General features: G+C 46.6%; 1 protein-coding gene across 1 annotated transcript in view; it reads left to right on the forward strand.

The window, feature by feature from the left end:
* Positions 1 to 1,099: 1,099 nt before the first annotated feature.
* The window catches only part of LOC131285018 (collagen alpha chain CG42342), a 94,418-nt gene continuing 73,316 nt past the window's right edge, over positions 1,100 to 22,201 (forward strand). Inside the window, exon 1 of the mRNA XM_058313879.1 lies at positions 1,100 to 1,808. Coding sequence (XP_058169862.1) covers positions 1,100 to 1,808 — 709 coding nt within the window. The remainder of the gene's footprint in view (positions 1,809 to 22,201) is intronic.

Raw genomic sequence — 22,201 nt, forward strand, 5'->3', positions numbered from 1 at the left:
AAAAAAAAAGTTAGTAACCTAGTTCAAATCTCGACTCTCAATTTTCTCGACAAACACCGTTTTCTATGAAAAACCATTTAATTTCGGACCTACCGTAGGAATGTCTCGGAACTGTGCGCCCATCACTACTTGAATTACCGATTGGAAACGGTACCGGTACCGGGTTCCGGTCATTTGATCGGGAATCCAAGGACTTCGAACCGGGACCGGTTCTATCGGTTCTGGCAGCCCACGTGTGATCGGTTCATTTCGAAGCAGCATCCGGTAGTCGGTGTTAGCGAGCGAACCGGACAGCACGCTTTTTCCGCGCTCGGAAGGACGAACGATTGACGAAGTGTTTGGGTCGGAAAGGATTTAAAAAACATCCCGCTTTTCACTACTTGTGGATTGTGCTTCGAACGAGTGTTTCTGGTGAATATTTTTTTTTCGTAGCGTGAAATGAGTGGCGTACAATTTTTAATAATTATTGCGTGATTCCGGTTCCAATTACAGCCGGTTGATAATTTGCAACGATGTGATCATTTTATTTACAGCTCCCTCCACTCGATGTTTACAGTCCGATCTGCCGAAATATCAGTCAGTTCCAAACGAAGCTATAATTAAGTTTTGACGAAAATCCGATAAGAATTGTGCTGGAAAATTGCTTCCCGAAAATCCTCAATCCACAGCATCCCCCTCAGTCTCTCGGGGAGCAGATTAATCTTTAGTGCCATCAAGGGTTTAGTGCTCGAGTGTGTTTGTGTTTTTAAGTGAGTGTTCGTGTGTGTGTTTCAAGAATTTATTAGTACACGATCGTTCGGAAAAGGTAACCGACACGAGGTGGGGGCGGAAAATTAAAGTGCCCGGTGAAAATCGAATCCGCCTTCTCGCATGAAGGCCCGATAATGGAAATGCTCCTGTGTGACGACGTCGCCGCCTCGAGTGTCCACGCGTTTCCCTGCATCCTTGTGTCTCGCCCGGGCGTTATCGCGCGCAATCCTGATTCTTGCCAGGTTGGTGTTTAGTGTGTGTGTGTGCGTGCGTGTGTCAGTGGGGTGTTTGGAGGTAATCTAGTCTCCAAAGCTAGTGCCACACGAAGGTACTAGGGGCCCGATGCAAGATGGCAACAACAATCGCGGCGAACGCAACATCGAAGCGAAACGTCGGTCCGGTCGATCCGGTGTCTCCGCAGCAACGGATGCCGGCTCCCGTTGGGCAGCCGGAAGGAATGATGGCGCAGGTAGCACCGGCAGCCCCGATGCTGTCTCAGGGGCCCGCTGCTGGTGCAGGTGTTAGTGGATACAACGGTTCCACGGGGACGGCCGAACGCGCCGCAGCAAACGCCAAAAAGTTCAATGCCAAAGCGAACGCCAGTCCGGCGGGTTCCGCCAACCCGTCCCGGAGGAAAGGCAGCGGCAGCGGCCTCGAGGGGGGCCGGTGTGAGAAGCCGTCCGCCCACTCGCTGCTCAACTACCTGTTCTATCTCATGTGCATCGTGGCGCTCGGGGCGACGGTGTACGCGAACCTGCGCCAAGCATACGTAGAGGATAAATTAAGTAGTCTAGTTAGTATCGAAGAACGGCTCAGTCTGCTCGAGGCTCGGGTGAGCGATGTATATAGAAGAATCACGCTGCGCAAGGACTCGCCCCGGGGTGAGACGGAGGAGCAGCGGGAGGACGAGGAGACGGTTTCGGATGTGGTGAGAAAGATTTCACACCAGATTGCCGAACTGCCGCGGATGCGGCGTGACCTGTCAGCGCTCAAGGTATCCCGCAAGGATCGACAGGCGGCGGTCCAACAGATTGGCAACGAGTGCATGTGTCCACCAGGTAAGATATTTACCCTGGCCATTTATGTTCCAAACGAGGCTTTAAACGAACGTCGTTTCTTTTAAGAATTGTAAATCTTCATAGTTATCCTTCCATATCTTCCTGTATTCGATTGACAGAAGAGTAAAAAAAGCTTTGATTTTACTAGGTATTTCTTAAAATGTACCAATCACTTTTCATGAAAAGCGTGTTTATGCGAAGGTAACAGCAAGATCAACTAAAAGACTTCGCAATTAGATTAATTTGATCGTAATTAAGTGTGATAGCCGGCAGATTTCTCGACTGTGTGTCGCCTTCCGATCGGAAGTCTCCGATTGCAAGTAGAAACAATTCCGTGCACAAAGGATCTGCGGATGATTCTTCGACTCTTTGTGACACAAAGCCGTTACCTAGTCCTCGGGAACATCGGAGGATTCTAGATTCTAGCGAGCTCGTGCAGAGGAGTCTGATTTCAGTCACTTTGCGAAAAGGGATGATTTTATCTACACGTCGAGCGTGTGATTCCGGAAAATGAGGGCGGAAAAGGGTTTGCCTGGAGTTGGTCTGCCCGGAAGCAAAAGGGGGAATACAACACTCGCCAAACACAGACACTGTACCTTCGGTGTCATCTGCAGCGATAGGCTCTAGTGGCAGTGGCATTTTCACAAGATTTCTATACTCCCAGAGAATGGATAGATCGCTTGGACTGTGCTGCACACATACTGTGCCGTTCGATGCGAAGATGGAGGATAGGATACAATTCGAACGGACAATCGGACTACAAGTATTAATCACACTTATTAGCGTACCAAATAGGAAACGGAAAGAAGCACCCGGACACTGAAGCGAAGCCAAACCGATTATCCCCTGAACGGGTGTGCGGGTGGGTGTTTTTCTTCATGTTTGAAGTGGTGGCTAACACTGGCCACAAGGAAAAGGACATCCCTCGGACTGAGGGGTTGGGGATAGAAAAGACAGAAGGATGAAGACTGTCATCAACAGCAGCAGTTGTCCGTATCGGTTCGTTCGGCAGCCATCTCCGATAGCACGAGGCAACTGACCGGATCGAAAGTGGGAAATTGATTTTTCCTCAAACAAAGAAATCGTCGCCTTCGTACCCCTAGCTCAGGGTTGGTCCCGATGTTTCATCCTGTTTTTCCCGTTCCGTTTTGGAGTTGGCTGGCCGAGGCTAGGGAAACCCACGAGCCCACAGTGCCACAAAAGAACATGCTTACAATCGAGTGTTACAATTCTAATAAATCAAATTATCCGGAAACGATTGGAACTCGAGTGCGCGGGAGCCGGGTTTTGAATGGCTTTTTGTGTATCTGTATGTGTGTGTGTGTAGTTTTGTGGGTAGTACAAGCACACGAATCGTTGGGCCATACAACGGTATCACGTCCGCCCGCTTATCCACCCGGAGCTTTTCCGCTTTCCACTCGTGGCAAATAAATACACATTGTCACCCGCACTCACAGCAAAACATAAATTTCCTTCCCGCCTTACCAACATCCAGAGCTTCCGGCGGGAGGTGCCTTGAATGGGAAAAATGCTGTCACATTCCCTCCGGGGCGGAAGCCTAGGCGTAGCGTCGAACCGGCGATCCCTACGCTTGGCGGATGCTGTTGCTTTTGCTCCGGCACGTCCTGTCCCCTTGCCTCTGGCCATTCGGGGTGGTAGGAAGCAAAAGTAAAAATATAAAGAACGCAACGTGGCCGTTCGGTCCGAAGGGAAACATCGTCGCCCCGCAGCGTGCAAAATAAGCACTCAATCTTCTAATCCAATAAAAGCGACGACAGACTGCCACCATTACCCAGCAGTGGGGCAACATCCGAAGGCGATATGAGTCGAGGAATTGCAGGCGACGGGAGCGCTGTGCAAGAAAATACCTGGATCACACACTGGATCAGCGCAGACAAGCAGTGGGACGATAGGATTGAAGTGAAATGAAAAGGAAGTTGTAATGAACATTAAACGATTGGCAATTTGGTACAACATTGGACGAAGCAGAAAAAAAGAAAGAGGTACACACACAACGGGATGGTGATTTGAAATGATTACAGAATGGAACTGGAATGGTACGAAGGAGTAACAAAAAGAGGGAAAACGAACGCACAGACACACGACAGCTGGCTAACCCTTTTGTACCGGTTCCTGTTGAAAATAATCTTACAAAAATCCGATCAACATTTTCAATGATGGTTGTTACATGGTTTAAAGGTTACATAGAAAAGGTTACATGAAGTTAACCAGATCATGCTTAAACCTCTGATAAACTTTCAATACGGTTATTTACATTGTAACCATCTCTTTTGGTTGAAAAAATTTATAAATTGCACCTAGGCAATGAAATGTGCGTTCAGAAAACATAAACCAAATATAAGGATGGAAAAAGGCCAAAATTTAAGAGATTAATGCTCTACCAAACATCTTTAGCCATCTTCAGTTGTTATACGACAATACTTTATAAATTGATCTATAACATCAATAACAAAGACACTGTTTAAGCTCTTTAAAATTTAACGACAATAGTTTTTCTTTAGATTAAAAATTTCTAAAATAGTTTGAGCAACATAGAATACTTTTGGAAATCTGTCATTTGGTAGGTAGAAAATGAAAATATATTCCAAAGTTGTTTCTAATCGTGGGAAAATACTGCGCATGGCATTCGTTGTAAATATGCAGTCGATTTAATTTTATATTGAATTCAACTTCTTTTGGATTTTCGGAGATTGGATTCTTCCAACTTTTGAGATAAATCAACTTTGTATCTGACAGGAACCTATAGCTTGCAGTGGTATATCAATTAGGTGAAACCGAGTAATCTACGAATATATCTCAATAGCGTGCATGTTCAATTTGATGCTTATCTGGCAGAAAGAATGTTAGACTATGGTACGATCCTGTAATATAAATTACGCCATAAGGAATCGTGCAGGATAACCACAAACAAACAAGAAAACCTTAGTTGGATATTCGCACTCTCGTTCGAGCACGCGATTCATCCAAGGGTTCAATTAAACGATCTCGGAGTTCTCGCTGAGACTTTGCAACGATCGAAAACGACCGCGTACGCCATCTGGACACCACCGCCGCCGTCCACCTCGTGCCCTCGTGCGTGCGCAAGGCGGGTCAGATAAATCACTAGCAATTAATCAACGACGGGCGAGAGGAGATGATGTGCTTGTGCCACCACGTGGTACGTCTGTATAGGGCATGCTCGTACAACTTTATCTAAACACAACCATCACGTGCGGTTGTCGTCGTCGGTCTATGGGGTGGTGCGGTGTCGTTTAGGATTTCTCTGGCCCGATATTTCTAAAACTCCCGATGATGTGCCCGCCAGCATCCGCCGGACCAGATGATCGTTGGTGTGGACGTGTTCTTTGTGTGTGTGTGTGTGTTTATTTTCGTGCCGTTTTGTTTGCTAGTTAGTTGACTCTTCTTCTTGGGCCCCGCGTGCGCTACTCCAATGTTGGTTCGTTAGCGGCGAAACGACGGAACACCTGAAGTGGTCCTCCGGGAGTTTGTGACGAGGTGTCGGTGATGGACCGTTTTTGTTTTTCCATCCACTCGTAACTCATCGCACAACGCTATCGATCACCTCAGGTGTCCTTTCCAGGCCAGGGAACCGCGCCATCATGCCCGGTGGTGTGTGTTCTTCTGTTTGGGGTTTGTTCTTTTTTCACTACAGTTGCTGTGGGTTGCGCCGCTGTTGTCGGGCTTCCTGTTTGGCGCACCTGATTGTTAACATTTTTACCCTCCATCCTTTGCACGGCGGCAATTTCGTGCCGTGTTTCAACTCCGGCAATGTCGGTCCGACACAGAAACAGCCGTGCCGTACGCTCGCTGCTCCTCGAGAAGGGTTTTCCGGTGGGCGCGTGCAGACATAAGGGTAGCTACTTCCGTTTACGATCCAGCCTCCGGCGAACGCGGACAGCGTGAGCAGAATTCCGTTCCAGCCCGGGTGGTGGAGTTTTTCGACAGCTCCCCGAACTGGCCGGTTTACGACACCGCAGGGTAACATCGGCCACGGTCGAGCGAAGCGAAGGTTAGGAATCGGAAAACCGTTACCGATGATTGAGATTGTCCCGAGAGGCGGCACAGGGATTGAGGGATTGGAAGGGGCGTGTATATTTTGGGCCCGAGCTGAACTTTTTTGCCGGATAGCCCTCGTGGAGGCCCGCGCTGGTGACCGCAGCCATGATGAAAGTGTGGAGCATAAAACAAAACAAAAACCAAAGGCACGAAAAAGCATCATGAAAGCTAACCGGGGAACCGACGCTGCTGGCCACCCTTTTCGGCGCTGGGCGTTGGACGATGGCAAATGGGATGTGATGTTGGGCCGTGAAATGGAAAGCGAAGCACTAGCTTCGAGAGAGGCAGAGGAGAAAAAAAAAAAAGAATGATCCCCGATAAATTGGACAACACTTCGCCCGTTGAAAGTCGTTTGTGATAGGGACGAAAATAAAAAAAATAAAAACCGATGGCTACGGTGGCTGCTCCGGGCGTCGTTCGAGAACGGACTCCAACGTTGGGCAACGTTTCTTACCGACGAGCTAGTTCGAGCTAAATCGTTAGTACCCTATTGGTGTTGGTTAGTTTGGCTTATCACATCTAGCTTCGAATGAACGACGATGGCCACGAAAGCATAACGGCACGGTGTTCTTTGGTATGCAGTGATCCGTCTTCGAAAATCAATCAAAAGCCAGATAACAGTGCGCTTCAAAAAGAAAATGCTATTGCCGGATATTCAGCAAACGTGGCGCAATTTAATTAGCATCACCGAATTGATTACACATGGCTTGGCAGCCACATTGAAATAGCTATTTGTTATCGATGTAGGACATCCATGTGGAACGACAAGAAGGCATTTTATGTTATGGTGGCCAATAATCAAATTGGTTTTAGCTTCCAATCTTACTACCAATTAATATATAAAAACAGAGCAATGTTATTACAAATTTGTTGAAAATATTTGAAACTTGGTAGTTTGATCTACTGAGAAAAAATATAAAATAGCGATAAATCAAACGAATGTTGTGAAAAATAATGTCATTGAATGATTGATTCGTGATACATTAGTATCATTTAAATATGTTCAAGGTTTTTTTTTAAACTTGCCTCGCGTTCTATGAAATATGAATCAATAGTAATCGTTTGACCCATCTGTTTGATCCGTTTATTGTTACTTTTCATGATTTTTGTTAAAAACTGGAGCAACACCTCGGAACCTCGAACAATTTAAAATTGAACCTTTCAAGAGGACCAAATCAGTCGCATTCGCGTTCCCAGCCAGAAACCTGTGCAAAGTAACGGACCGTATGATAATTATCCTCGTGTTGACCAAGTTTGTCATTAACATTATCATATCCAGCATAGCACGATTGAATGTAAAACTGATTGAACGATGTCTCAATGATCGAAATTCTGGGAGGTTTTTGCCCAAAATTTTTGGAATAGCGTGTTTGATGCATTGTACACTGGAACTGACACGAATCTGTATTTGGCATTATTCCACGACCGGAAAATTAAGCCAAAACCATGCCCTTCAAGATACCTGCAGGGACCGCCATTATGAATTCATTGGCTTTCCACTTTTAGCTGCTCTTGCTTCTCCGCAGGTTTTCCGCTTTCTACCGCATCGCAAGCAAAACTCTGGCACTAAAATGCTGAACCATATTTAATATGAATTTCCACCCTGACCGCGGGACGCTTTAAACAACGGCAAGTCCAGCGTTCGGACGCTGCGGTGGATCGAGCGGAGTGTAAAAAACCTCTGACAAAATGAGAGAAAACGCTTGCATCGCACAATTTATGAAGCAACCACCCAGTACGAGGGTGGCGCAGGATGGATTTTGCGTTCATGTTTTTATTTGACCGGATTTGCCGTTTTACTACATACCCATGCAAGGGTGTATGTGTATGTTGGACGAATCCCTGATATCGTCCGGTACCGTGGACCATCATCGCTTCCGTCGTAAAGTCCAGTACGACACGCGGTATGACGCGGTGAGTATTCGGCAAGTGAAACAAATTCGCCGTCGGTGGCCGGGCGTTTGTTTTTATTAGTTTCTATTTCAGTATCCGCTCCGCTTCCCAACCACCGGTGGATGAGGGGAAAGGGGGGCAGTGGTGTAGGTGGATTGTGGTGGACAAATCAATTTGCGTCGTTCTGCCAAAGTCGTGGGTGAAGGTTATACTTTCGTCCGCTAGCAACTGTGTTTATAAAAATGCAAATTCTCTGCTACACTCTTCCTCGAACAGTGGAGCTAAAAGAGGGAAGCTTGGGGGCGAAAAAAGGACGCGATTCATTTACGACAGGACATCAAACCATACAGGGCTGTTTCGAAACCGTTGATCAACGGCATGCACATCCGAAAACTCCGGTAGCATTTCGAAGAAGGTGCTTCTGGTAGTGGATGGAATTGAATTTGTTCCGGTTGACGGGGATGGTGTCGTTTGTCGTTCGTCCACAAACAAGTTCGTCGGTAGGAGTTACATTCCATAATTCTGAGAAATCATAACCAATGCTGTCCAGCACACTGTTGCCGACAAAGCCGACAATGCCCGCAGCCTTTTGGAGAGCATCGCAAACCACCCAAATTGAAGATGAAAAAAAACGAACTTTACAACCGTGCGGATAACATTACGTAAAAAATCGCAAAACCGAGGAAAAATATCCTTGGGCAACCCAGCGGGCGTGGGCATGAAAAATGGTATGCCCACAAACATACAAAAGTAACTCACGGGTTGGAACCGTGTGGGGCGGCATTTCTGGTACGATTCGCGAACAAGCCAGATCCGTTCTTGCCAGGTTGCTCGAGACCAAATACGGTGTCGTTCTTGGCGAGTTTTCGCCTAGATGGTTCGATTTGTGGGGTTGGAAAAGCTAGAACGGGTTGACCACGGGGGTCAGTTGGAAAATGGTATTCAATGCAAAGTTTTCTTATGCCTTTTTTATGTCTGTTTTCGTATAAAAAGACACAGCAGGGGGCATTGTGTGAGTGGAACTGAGAGTTGAGTTATTTATTTGAAAATGATTCTCTTTGTTCTATTTGATGGAAACCTTTAGACGAAATTATGGTGTAGAGTGGAGAGCAATAAAAATTGTGTACCAGATGTTTGTGGTAGAACCCACAAAGTTTGTCACGTTATAACGAAATGTTTTTTTGTTTGCAAAACAAAATACAAAAATCCATCGTGATTGAACTGCATATATTAAGTAGCTTAATGTGCTGTAAAAAAATAGTTGAAGTTCTGTAAACTGTATTTTCTAAAGATATTTCTGAAACTCTCGTTGAACTAATCTAAGAACAAGTTAAAAGAAGCTTTAAAACAATTCGATTGACGAAAAATTGATAACGGTTTTTTGTTTTCGGTTTGTAGCAAGGATATTTTCTCAAGTTAGTTTAAGTTGTGTTTAAGTTGTGTAATTTTGAATTCCATGAATTACGAAAACAAGTTAATACTTCACGCAAGATGGATTTCAAACTTTAGATTATAAGCTTGTTATAAGTCTACACATCAACATCAACAGTCTATTTTTTTTCTTCATTTAGCACACGGGCCGGGGATTGTGCCTCCTAGAAATATTTTCTATAAAGTTACAAATCCTTCTCCATCTTTTCATTTCAATTCAAACTTCTTGTTAGCACTGGAAACATTAATACAGAAAAGATATACTGCTACTATTACGTGTACTGGTTGAATTATAGTAAATCTTATTGATTAAGTTTAACTAAAGAAAATAAAAATAAGTCGTTAATCTTTTCCTCAGTCATAATGCCTTCCCCCGAACTCTCAGGTTCTGTTGGGTCATATGCGTTGAGGCTTTTCCCAACGATCCTTTCAATGCGACGCGTGGTGCATTGTATCAAATTCCCGCACCCAGCCTCAGATCGGAGGCAAGCGGCGCAGATTTGCATCGCAACCGGCCAAGGACAGGATCGGGCTTGATCGGGCCTCATCATTTCTACCACGGCTTGCCCGTCTGTCCGCCCCATTTATTCCGCCTGGCGCGAGATAATTTATGACGCTTTAATGAGTGTCATAACGTATTTTATCGCTTGGAAGTGTATTTCTGCGCCCGATGAAGCTATTTATATGAGCCCGGTGACGGCAAGCCAAGCGGGATCTGAGGCGAGCGGACGGTACAAGGGTGACAGTCGGGCGACTACTACTTCATCTCACGTTCGCTCCGTCAACATCTTCCATCGGGTGCATCAAGCAGGCAACGGGTGACCGCTGCTGGAAGGAGTTGTATGTGTTATTAGGCGCAATTAAACGTTTACTTTATTTTCGTGCCTTTGCGTCGGGGTGTGTTTTTCTTTCCTTCCTACCTTGTTGGAGACTCCCTTTCGGTCGTTTGTAGAACCGGTGTACCGGCCGGAGGCAAATATGAGCTCGAATCGGGAGCATCCGCAACGTGCACGGTACTTTTCTTTTGATTTCTTTTGATACAGCAAAAGAAATCCTTCCGATTCGGTGAAAAACGTGGCAAAAGGGGGGAAAGGCGAGCAAACGCTTTTTTCTGTTCTCTCTTCCTTATTATATCTTTATATCCTGCTGTTGATGACTTCAGCATCATGTTTGGTATAACTTTTTTGTGTGTATGCCTTCACTCCAACACTCGCTTTCTTCCCCGAGATCGTAAGCCTCTGACTGTCTCCAGTCATGTCATGGACCGTCATCTTCTTGCCGTCGGTAGAACTCAGAATCATCGCTCGGAGATCGGACGGCGTGAACCAGTTTAGGTCCCGGGTTGGTTCCGCTGCGCCAGGACGCTAGCGCGGGGTTGGCGGAGAAAATTGTTTCCCGTGTACCGGTGTCAAAACAAATCTGAGTGTCGGTGCGAAGAATTAAGAAATCACACACATCACACACACACACATCCTTCCCACCCCGGCGCGAGGAGGCCCGGGACTTTTGAAGAAAGTCACTACGCTGCTGGAACACGATCCATTATGACTTGGTGGATCTCGGAAGTGGCTGGTGCTCGCTCGGGATGACGCTGAAGAAAGTGGACGTGGGAACTCGACGTGTGACGATGATGATGATGTTCTTCTTGGGCGAGCAGCACGAGCAGCGAGCTTGGAAACGAAAGGTTGATGGAAGTCCGGGCACGTAGCGTCATTCCGCGTTAATGTAATCGCTGTCGGAAAGTGTTGTTTTGACGTGGGGAAGATTTGACCCCCGGTGTTCGCCGTGTTTCGCTCACTTGGGCCACTTGGTGGAAAAGAGGGTGTGTAATGTTCGCGCGGCACGGAAGATAATCCAATGTTCGGATTTACGGTACGGTGTGACAGTTCAACAATTTTCACCCACACGCTCGTGGAGTCAGAATCTGCTAGCTCGGCGATGCGTGGGACGAAACGAGCCTTGCGGATGAACCAGTAGCCTAGGACTTGCGCAATAAGCGAAATCGCAAGGTTTATTGGAAGCTGCAGTGCGATACCCGAACGAAAGATATGACATCATTGAAACTCTTTGGCACACTTTACACTCCGGTAGCATTCAGTTTCGAAATTATTCCCAAGAAACAACTTAAATGGGAACCGGTCCCGTCTCCCTCGCAGGCTTAACGCTGAACAAGACCTGTCCTTAAGTAGACAGGATCAAGTTTTTCGAACAACTCATCATATGCATAGAAATTGTCACTTTCTGTTTAGTCCGCATTAATGAGCAACACTTTCTTGAGCAGCTCACTTCGTGTAAACCTACCGTTCCTTCATTCAAGCTTTGAAGTGTGTACTTAGCAGGCGCACATACACACAAGGGCAGGTGAAGTTTAATGTATGGCTCAAAATAAACAACTTCCTTACACCCCCGTCCCCAGCACGGCGGGGAGATCTGGCAAACCTTCACACAGAAGGCATAGAAACTGTTTATTTATAGCAAGAATTATGATTGCATCCTCCGAGGGTAGTCCCAAGAGAGAATGTTTCACGAAGATTTTCTTCCATTGAAATCGACTTGCGAAGATGAGGAGGATACTTTTCGAAGGAGCAAAATCGCACCCGGCCTGGGCTGAAAATGTGAAAGCCGTAAAATGTTATCGATTTCTCGCTCATCATTTATCATTTTTCAAGTCCTTCTCCTGAGGGATTCCGGGTGGGGAAAAAGCTAGAGAAAGTGAAGAGCGTCAACCATTCGATTTAGGTTCGTAGGCGTCCACTAGGAAAGATAAACATCCTTGAACGAAGATGTCCTTCGAGTGGGTGGAGTACCTATTTTATTCTACTCCGCTTGCCACGACAAATATTCTTTGTGACGTCTACGGTATTGGTTCCCATTTTTGTTTCTCTGCCTTTCTTCCAACTTTTATTTCCTTCCACCGAAGGCACACTCGGGTGCTCATTTTCCGCATGTGGAAAGTGGAGTGTGTTTGAACGATCCTCAAATGGGCGGCATCTTTTTTTCTCTCGTTTCCCACTCGTCCTCCTCCCCGCCGGCTGCTTCAAGAATACGGCAACCGCAAAGTGGTGCCGAACCAACGAAATGTCGGTTTCGGTCGAAAGGGTTAAAATAAACACCGAACCGTTCCAACCACAGATGGTTCGCCACAGGAGGGGAAGAAAAACGACGCACTTGCAGACGAACCGACAGATGACGGCTTTTGAATATATATTTGGGAGCCTTTTTTTGGTCACATCCCAACCAACGGGCTACGCCAAAGCAAACACGCACGCACGGATGCGTCAAAAGCCACCGAAACTCGCCGCGGGGCGACTTCATTTCCATCGCCAGTGCCGTTTGATATGCCACCGGAGAAATGGGCCGCCCTTGAGACGGTGGTGGTGGGTTCCCCGTCGTGAAAATGTTACGGAGGGAGTAATATGTTTGCTCTGTTACGACCAGAACGCAACACAATGCGACCTGTCTCGTGCACTCCCGAATGTCGGAGTCCGCTTTTCGGGTGCCCTGTACACTTGCACTTGGAACGTGAGGGCTTCTCCTTTACCTCTGAGGAGCCCAAAAAAGGTAAAATAAAAGCCGGCAGCTTCGAGAAAACGAAGGAATACATCTCGAAGCACACGTTTGCTTGACATAAATTTATCTATAAACATGAGGAACGTAAATAGGAACGGTATCGTTTTCCGTCGAGCATTCCCGCCCGGTGGTGGTCAACGTTCTACCGGAACAAAGGTGTCCGAAGAAGGTTGGCAACGGGTCTATGCTTGCTATGTTGAACATAGTCGCCTCGTTGAACCTGGTGCAACATGCACCAGCTGCAGCCGAGCGCGGCGAGTGCATATGCAGTTATTCATTGCTCGAGCGCAATACTTCTAAGCGCTGGCGTTTTCCCTCGTGCTGTGTGGTCCCCGGCCCCGAGTGCATGGTGTGGCTTTGTGCCCGTGCTTGTGTGCTCTTTGTTACAAACGATCATAAACCGTTCCGAATGCCTTCACCTCGAGGAGCCCCGTAAAAGGCAACATTAGGAAAAGTCATAGAACAAAGCATAATCCATGGCAGGTTCATATTCTTCTGCTACATTACTGGCAATTTGTTACTGGATCCGGTTGGTGGGTGGGTGAGTTTGGTGAGTTTGGTGGCTGGCTGGCCGGCAGGGAAGTTTTGCGAGCCAACGCGCGGTCATGCGAAACTGACGCCCAAGTTGGGCGTTGTGGTTTTTTTTGCGCTTGCTTTCCTATCGCTATTATTTTTGTTTTATGCTCCGGTTTTTATTTCATTTTGTTTTTTTTCCGTTCCTTCCCGCCCCACGGTGTTGCTTTGTATCACATCATTTCCATGGGTGGTGGGCGGAAAAAGGAAAAATTTAATAAATGGAGCATCTGCACCGAAACCGACAGGTTTTGCCCCGAGGAAAACGGGGAACGGGGGCCGGAGTTGCCCGTAGAAGTTAGATCTCTTTATACACTGAGCAACTGTGCAGTGCGGGTTGTTTTTTTTTGTTGCTCTCAGTCAGTGTTGTTTGCTCCCGAAGTGGGTGGAGTTGCAGAAATGGGGCAAAATAAGGCAAAAAGGATGAATACAAATGATTGTACTTTATGTATGCACTCACACACGCACGCGGAAAGTGTTCTACTTTTTCTCCCTTCTTTCTTTGGCTTATCTTTTTCCTTCGATCCCGCCTCGGCTTCGGTTTTCTCCCATGGAGGAATGTTTGTACCGGTGAAGGGGAGCAAATGTTCAGCTTCTGCTACGGCAAACAGGATTGAAATATTTATAACATAAACACACACAGGCAAACGTATTTTTCAGCAAGCATGCGAGTGATCGCTAGCTTTGACGAATGGAAATTGCTTTGATCAAACAGCAATTTTTATCGAATTAAATTTTTCCCATTCACTTTCCACAATTCACTTTGTTGTTTGCCGCTCAGTTCAACTTTATTTTCCTAAAACATTCCTTGAACTTTTTTAACGTTTTCTCCCTATGATTTAAGCTTTCTTTCTATCGTAGCAACTACGTTACGGTAGATGGTTGAATGGTTTTATTTTGGAATCTCTTACGCTAAAGTGCAGTTAATAAAAGCCTGTCATCAACAGGGAGTGATAATAGCAATCGTAAAATTGATCAATAAAAATCCCCGAGGTAAAAACAGGGCTTTTCGATCTTCCATTTTCTTTTTTAACATCAATCAAATTTTCAAATTAGAAGGCTTTCTAGCAATCCCGAGCGAGTGCTTTCAGAAGACTTTTTCCGATACGATTGCACCGGATAGTACATCGTTCTGCAATTTATTTTTGACCTAAACTGCCTCTGCATCGGAAGCTAAATTACCGCAAACGTCCGTTCCGTTTTTCTTTTGTGGAAAATGGCCTTACTCTGGCTACGGTGGAGGAGTTTTGCATGACAGCTCAAGATGATGAACCCAGACGGGCAACGCGTTCCTTTCGTGTGTTATTGTAGAATCTGGTTAAGAAGGAACGAAGCAGCCTTTCGGATGCCCAGGATATCAGCGCATCAGAAGGATGACTTTCCTTTTACCGATAGCTTTTTCCTGCCGGTTCAGTTTTCTTCTACCTTCGCACTGGAAGCTAATGAAGTAGAAACGGAATGCAAAGATTTATGAGTTGTCGACTAATGTACGGTGCATTAGAATGTATGTGTGTGTCGTAAACATTGCTCAAATGGAACGATACGGTGACAACGTTGCTCTATTTTCCGTTTGCAAAGTCCCTCAAGATAATGGAATTTCAATTTTGCACAAAAACGACCCGCCACTGAGCGTACGGAATGTCTCGACCGGTTCGGTTGATCCGCTGGCAACCTGTTTAAGTGGAAAAGATACACTAGGCAGTCAGTCAAGAGCAAAACATTGAACCCAACCCCCCGGGGAGGAATGGCAGATTGGTTCCATCTAGCGCCGGTCATTCTTTTTCTTCGAGCCAAAGGTCGTGAAGGCCACCGTGGAGAACGATCCAGAGCAGCTCGCGGGTATGAGTTGATCATTGTGTTTCGAAAGCGTGATTCGTGGAAAACTGCCGAGCCACGGACGAACAAAGCACATCCTTCGAACGCCAAAGAATCCACTCGCATTTTATCTCGCCTTCAGCTCGATTGAACACGCGAACGAAACGAGCGTCGTCCCTTTCGCGTCGTGCATTTCGTCACTTTATTGGAGCAGCTCAAAGAAGCTTATCTATCATAATCCGGACTTGTCGAGGCACTTTCTTGGGTTGCCGTTTTTTGCCGAGCAACAGCGGGCAGGGGGCGCAATCGGTAGCAGAGTTTCGACACTATCTCTTGGCCCCGGTTTCGATTATTTTCTCATTTGCATTAATTTCTTCAGCATGCGCCAGGGAACTCTGGTGAACTTCTGGAAGCAGGGCACTCGGGTGAACTTCTGGAAACAGGGCTTCGAAGTAGAAAAAACACCCATTCCACCTGGGTCAAGTTGGAACGCAACGGATTGACATTCTAAGCAGCTTTCGCCAAGAGACGTTCGGAAAGGTTGCTTTTTCTCTGCCGACCTGTTTTTAATACCCTGGAATGGCGAGGTGGGTCAGAGTTGGAAGGTCCCACAGCTCCCCAGGGGAGGACGAAGCGGTATTTTCTTTCTCCTCAGCTTTTCCAGACAAAACACTTTTCGCAGTCCTTGGTGTATCGGAAGGTGGCCAACGCCAACTATTGACGAGGCGCGTGTGAAAACTTCGGCTTCCGGGAATCTGCTGGGAGGAGGAGGGCGAGACTCTCGCCTCACTTATCTGGCTTGTTTCTCGTTGCCCCTTTTTTGTGGCGATCCTTTCGCCAAGTGTCATCTAAGTGGCAACAGCTGGACCACAATCGGAGTCCTCGATATTGTACATACATTCTTACCCGTAATCCCACCCAGATACTAGGTTGATGTCGCCAAGTATCGCCGCAGAACCGCAGACCTTGTGTTGGCAAAGTTGTCACTGCACAAATCACTACGGAATTTCTCGGGAAAGTGGGCAAACGGTGCCTGGCGAATGCGGAAACGGACGCGTGGTCAGTAGTGGCAACATCCGGCCGTCGCAGGTTTTTCTCTCCCTCCGGCGGGCACTAAATCCTGCTCGAGAATGTTTCGATGAGGAAAATGAGAAAAACTTTGCGCTTAAGTTTGCCGTTGTGACGATCGTCTGGGGAGTTTTGCAGCAGAGTTGCCACGAGTCCGAAGGAAGCGGGGGATGGTGCCCATGTGTTGGTGGCGGTCTTTTGAAGTTATTGCATCTGGTGGGTTCCCGCGCCCGGAAGTAGGACACGTCCCGGTGCACAAACATTCAAGGTTTTGCAAAACTGGAAGTACCAACACTTTGGCGGAGGTTTCACCCGGCGGACTTGCAAGAAACCCGCAAGAAGTATTGCAGCCGAATGTGACACATCGATTTCAGGTTGGGAAAATACGGAAGAACAGTTATCGTACGTGGGACGCCTCGGTGTCACTAATTGAGCAATTCATAACGCCGATTCTTTTAATGAGGGATTGAAAAGTTTGAAAAGTACGACGTTAAGGTGCGGTACTTTCGTACAACCGGCTATTTTCCGGCTTGTATCGGGTCACGCAACGCTGCCAAACTTTATCCAACCGGGAAGATGGGCACGAAAAGGATGTTTCGGGTCCATTATCGCTCGATCGATCGCGGACAGCCGGTGGGGGACTTTGGAAACTTCTTCTAAATCACCGGAAAACCGGGTGGGTGTCGTGTTCGGAAAACTGTGGACAATTTGCACCACTGGGTGTGTTTTGTGGAACATTGAAAATTGAAAAAAAGATATAAAGCAACCGTTAACGATGGGTCTGCTGTGTGCGGTTTGTTTTCGCGTTCCTTCCGTTCAATCAGCCGAAGATGAAGTAAACCGAAAAGCAATGGCCAACGTTAGCTAAATAAATCTCGGCGAAAACAGATGAACCGCACGGGCCCACGCAAAATGTTGGGCGGTGAACTCCCGAATGACGCAACCCACGCTGAACCCAAACAGCGGAAGTTCGTTTGAATACGCAAGTCGCAGTCGAAGGAAAATGTTATTATGTGGAAAGCAGAAAAAAGCCGGTACATTCTAGAGACATAATCTTCTGAAGCAAAACGCAGCCCTCGGACAGGATGTTGAACTGAATGTGCCTTGACATCGACCGTTCAGCGAAGGGGGTTTGCATTTTATCGATGTTTGTACATCACATAGTCCCTAACTCCCCATGGGAAAGCGGCAGTTGCATACGTGCATTACAACCGTGCTGAACCATGTTAACCCTTACTCTGGACAGGAAAATGAAAGGGATGTACCTCGAGCACGACAGCCACGATTGCAACGGTTCGGCAGAATTCGTTGATTGCACTCAATTACCCGACTATTACGCCGTGTTTCCTTTTAAATGCTGGTCAATCCCTTCGGCGGCACCACATGAAAATCCTTTATATTTCCTTCTCTCAGCCGGGGCGAAGCTGCAATTCGCTTGGCTGCAATGCTGACAGGTTGTGCTTGGTGCGATTGTTATTATAAGCTTGTTTGCTTGTTACACACGGCGTGTTGCTGGGGGAGAAAATGCGTACAGGAAAGAAATGCCACCCGGACTGCATGTTGGCAAAGTTTATTTTTCCGACATTACCTATGCGCGTTCGGTGCGAGTTGTCCTATCAACAATAAATAAATAATCAGAACGATATTGACTGTCGGTAAACAAGTTTACGTTTCATTTTTCAGGCCGAAAAAAGAACGTTAGAGTTGGCCTGTTTTACTACGAACTATTTATTTTATAATATATAGTCAATCATTTTCGTGCACTCAGGATCTAGAAGATTAGGCTAGCGTTTTCTTTCTATTAGTTGTAAAATTGACAAATATTATGTTGAAAAAGATTATTCTTCAACGTTTGTAAGTATTTCTTGAGTTCCTGTGTCCTCTAATCTTACCGTATGATATTTTATTTGTAATGTAAATGTTGCAAAAGAAAGCAACAGCGTTACAGCTGCCTTCAAAACTCAGGTATCATCGTAACTGCCCTAACTCCAAAACGATCTAAACCGTTGCGGTATATAAACGCGCGACCATTTTAAATTGTTATTTACTGAGAAAATTAAAGTAGCACAACCATTTTGAAGACCGTGTTATTCTTCTGTTGTATCAGTTTTAAACAGTAAATGTTTCACTTGTTCAAACATGAGTTGCGTTCCTCAATATAATTTATTGGAAAAGGTACAACATAAAAAGGGGGAAAAAGGATCACGGGATACGTTACCGAGGCTTATTTGATCACGATTTCTAATACTCCTGATGAGTTTTCGTATTTGACCTTTTTGTCGGTTTCATTTTTCTTCCATAAAGAACTTTTCATGGCAAATCGCTCTATCACCTTTGTTCTAACCGATAATATCTTTTCCTTCACCGTTCGCTACCCAGCCAAACGTCAAGATTCGATCCGTCACCGTACATTATAAACATTGGGCCAACATTTCAATTTTCCGTCGGATGTTCTATTTTCGAACATTACGTCTCCCGTCCAATCCACCGACCACGGTGTTCCCATCACCCTGACCATACCATCGTTGGGGCAATTTTTCGTACTCTTATTTTGGTTTTGTCTTTTTTATCCAGAGCTGGCTATTTCCATCTCCGCTTTCCAAGAACCAATTCACCATCATCGATCGGGCATCGAGAGGCAGAAAAAAGGTGGGCGGATTACCAACCGGACCGAAAGCTGGTGGAGCAAATTGCTTTCTAATGAGGTTGGTAGGAACGACGTCCGCCGGTGCACATGCACACTCTGTTAATTGTGTTAAGTCGGTCAGTCTGACCCGACATCGGTGGGACATCGCCAGCGCCGCCAGTTCATATATCCCAACCGAGTGGATTGGTTTTTGCTCGCGTGATGTTTCGTGAGCAATTCGCGTATGAAAGTTCACCGGCGAAAAGCGAGCGCACATCGAGCAACATGTGTCATATGGAAGGAGAGGAAAGGAATGAAAAAAATGCAAAGAAACACGCCGGACTTTCCTCGTTCCGTGTCCGAAGACTGGCATGAATGTTATTCAGTGGCGGGAAATGTGAGGCTTGACATCACAATATCCGACGGGCTCTCGGTCAAGAAATTGCCACAGACGGAAGAAAATTAAATTCTGGCAAAATTAACGCTGACGTTTAGACACGTCTGCCCTCGTACGTATCCGGTTCAACAATGTCCTCGCTCACGTAAACGTTTTCCCCGTACGAATTTTCCGAACAACAAACGTCCTCATCAACAACCTTCCTAGGCGGGTGTTTTTCATCTCGGATTCTTCAAGCTCTGAACAAATGAGGGATCGATTTCCACGAGAAGAAAAAACAAAACATAAATTTACTAATTGGGACACAAAAATGATATATTGGCTTTGAACGATGCAGATGGAAGAGCACACGAGCCTTGTTTCGAAAACAGGTAAACGAGAAAATATACTGGGAAAATGAGCATCGTTTCCGATTCATCGACAGAAATACAGACAGATAACCTATAATTGCATCGATACCATAATTACGCTTATGGCTGAAAATGGCCACCTAAACGGCACCTAGACATTTCGAATCGATGGCTTTTTGGGAGAATGGAGCCCGAATTGGGAGGAATAATATTTCCGCACCGTCCACAACCGGGCGTTTGTTGGAAATTTTGTGGGAGTTTAGCAAGTGCGGGTCAACAGTTTCTCCATAAATTGAACCCGATTTTCCAGGTCAGACGATGTTGCGTTGGAACACACTAGTATTGTATTATGTCTGCCTCGATGCGGTTATGTCTCCAGTGTTTCCCGTGAAGTATCTTCACCAGAGAAGTGTGAAGGAAAAGGACATCGAGAGAGAACGTATCAAAAGGGTTCATCCATATGCAGCATTATGGATTTTCCTTTGATTTGCTTTCGCTCCACGACGCCATTCATTAGGCAGTCCATTGTCGCTCAATCGCACGCGTGTTCAAACGGTTCGCTAGCCACGTGTCATCGTTTAATGAAGTTATATTCACTCGTACATTGTATTGGGAGCATCCCCGATGCGAGTCAGGGTTCGCGAACGCTGTTTCACTTCTTCTCCGGTGCGTCGTGCCGGAGATTCCCTTCATTAAATGCAGTGTGAAATTTGATTTACCAATTTTCCACCCTTTTCCCCCGTACATTGCTGGCATACCACATTCCCAAAATGCGTGCGGGAAAATTGGGTGGCCCAGCGTAGGTGGGAGAGGGCAGAGTTACAAACATTTTATGATAATAATGCATTCCTGATGGGATGGTAATGATGAAATATCTATGCACATAATCATACCACTAGGAATAGCACCGGTGGAAAGGTGGTGGTGTGTGTGTGTGTGTGGGTGACAGCCACATCAGGGATTGGATTCCTAAAATAAATCAACCCTTGCCACCGGGTGGTGGGGTAGTGGACAGCTGGGGGGGGAGTTGGCGGGAAAATGGGTGCAGAAAAATGTCGGTTTGATGGTAATACAAACTTTATCGCACGCATCGCAGGAAGTGTCGTCCTTGCCATCTGTGTTCCGAATGGTTGCGGGAGAGCACACACCAACCTCACACAGCCTGTGCCTGCGTGTCTGCCTGTGTACGTGTGTGCACAAAAAGGCGGTTTGGTGGGGGAGCTGGTTGGAATTATCTGGGTTCTCTCCACTTCTGCTCATTACCGGATCTGGTCGGGACAGATTATACGTTTCACCCTCGGCTAGTCGGCCATTCTGACAGCTTGACGTTAGAGTTCGTCCCTGCGTCCTGGGGTCTGGTGTTCGGGAGGATATAAATATTGCACGCCCTGTGCAATTTATTACACCCATTTCGGTAGTGCTGGGTGCCGAGAGTTGGTGGGCGCTCTGGCAACAAGACCATCCCGTGGCGTGATATCACAAAGACAACGCGCGCCGGGTTCCGTCTTCTATGGTTCGCGAGGGAATACGGTGCCGTTGGAGATGACTACGATTCCACGATCACGCTTGGCGAGTTAGGTGATGATGGGTGTAATAAAACCGCTGAATAAGAGCACTCAGGCCCTGCGGGACCTTCCGCACACTAAGGATGCATTTGGACGGTGACAAAATCGCGTTTAAGGTATGCCATTGGATAGGAACCAGGACTCGTCTACAAATCCCTGCAGTGACACGTCGACACGGGGTTGATAGGATTTCATTGCACTGTGCACATTACTTCCGTGTGTTTGACGGTTCAGAAATACTACCCACCTTCCGGTGCCAAGAGAATAAAGTCATCAGTTGGCCGAGCTGAACACTGGAATACAAAGTGCTATAAGGGGGCAACCAAGCATCCCCCTCGCTTTGACGCTGATGATGGTGATAATTTTCTGGTTTTTGAATTTTGATTGAGATTGTCGTTGGTCGAAACCGCACAGAAAGGTGGGAAGAAGGCTCTACTGATGCGCTTGTGGCATTCACAGGCCACCCCACCCAGCTTAAGGTTCTTGAATGCAATCGAAATTCGATGAAAATGCAAATACATGCACTCCATCACATCCGGGCCGAGGATGGAAGTGACGGCGGGTTCATGGTTGGGAGTGCGGTTGGATGCCTTCGGGCAACCGAAAGCAACCGAAATGGGACAAGAAGAAAAAACGGACCTGAAAGGATATTTGACAAGCTGAACTGCCAATAGCAGGTTTTACTATCAAAAGGTGTGTGTGTGTGTACATGGGATGGGTTCGGTTTTTTGTGTTGGTTGTGCCGATCGGTGGAATAGTTGAGTGGTTCTATGCTCAGATTCTTGTCATGCTTTACCACCCTTGCCTTTTCCCCTTGTCCACTCCTTCCCCCCACAGGTTGCTTCACTCGGGGAACCGTTGGAGTGCCATAAAAAGGGTTGTATAAAATAGGTTGCCTAGCATGCAGCGGACGTGAACAGTCGCTTTTTCACGTCTTGTGAGCGTGATTCAATTTCCGGACACGAAACTTTGGCCGGCTCCTGCTTTGCATCCTGCCCGGGGCGAGATCAATCTCATGCTCATGGTGC

This window comes from Anopheles ziemanni, chromosome 3 (genome assembly GCF_943734765.1).
Source record: "Anopheles ziemanni chromosome 3, idAnoZiCoDA_A2_x.2, whole genome shotgun sequence".
Classification (NCBI taxonomy): Eukaryota; Metazoa; Arthropoda; class Insecta; order Diptera; family Culicidae; genus Anopheles; species Anopheles ziemanni.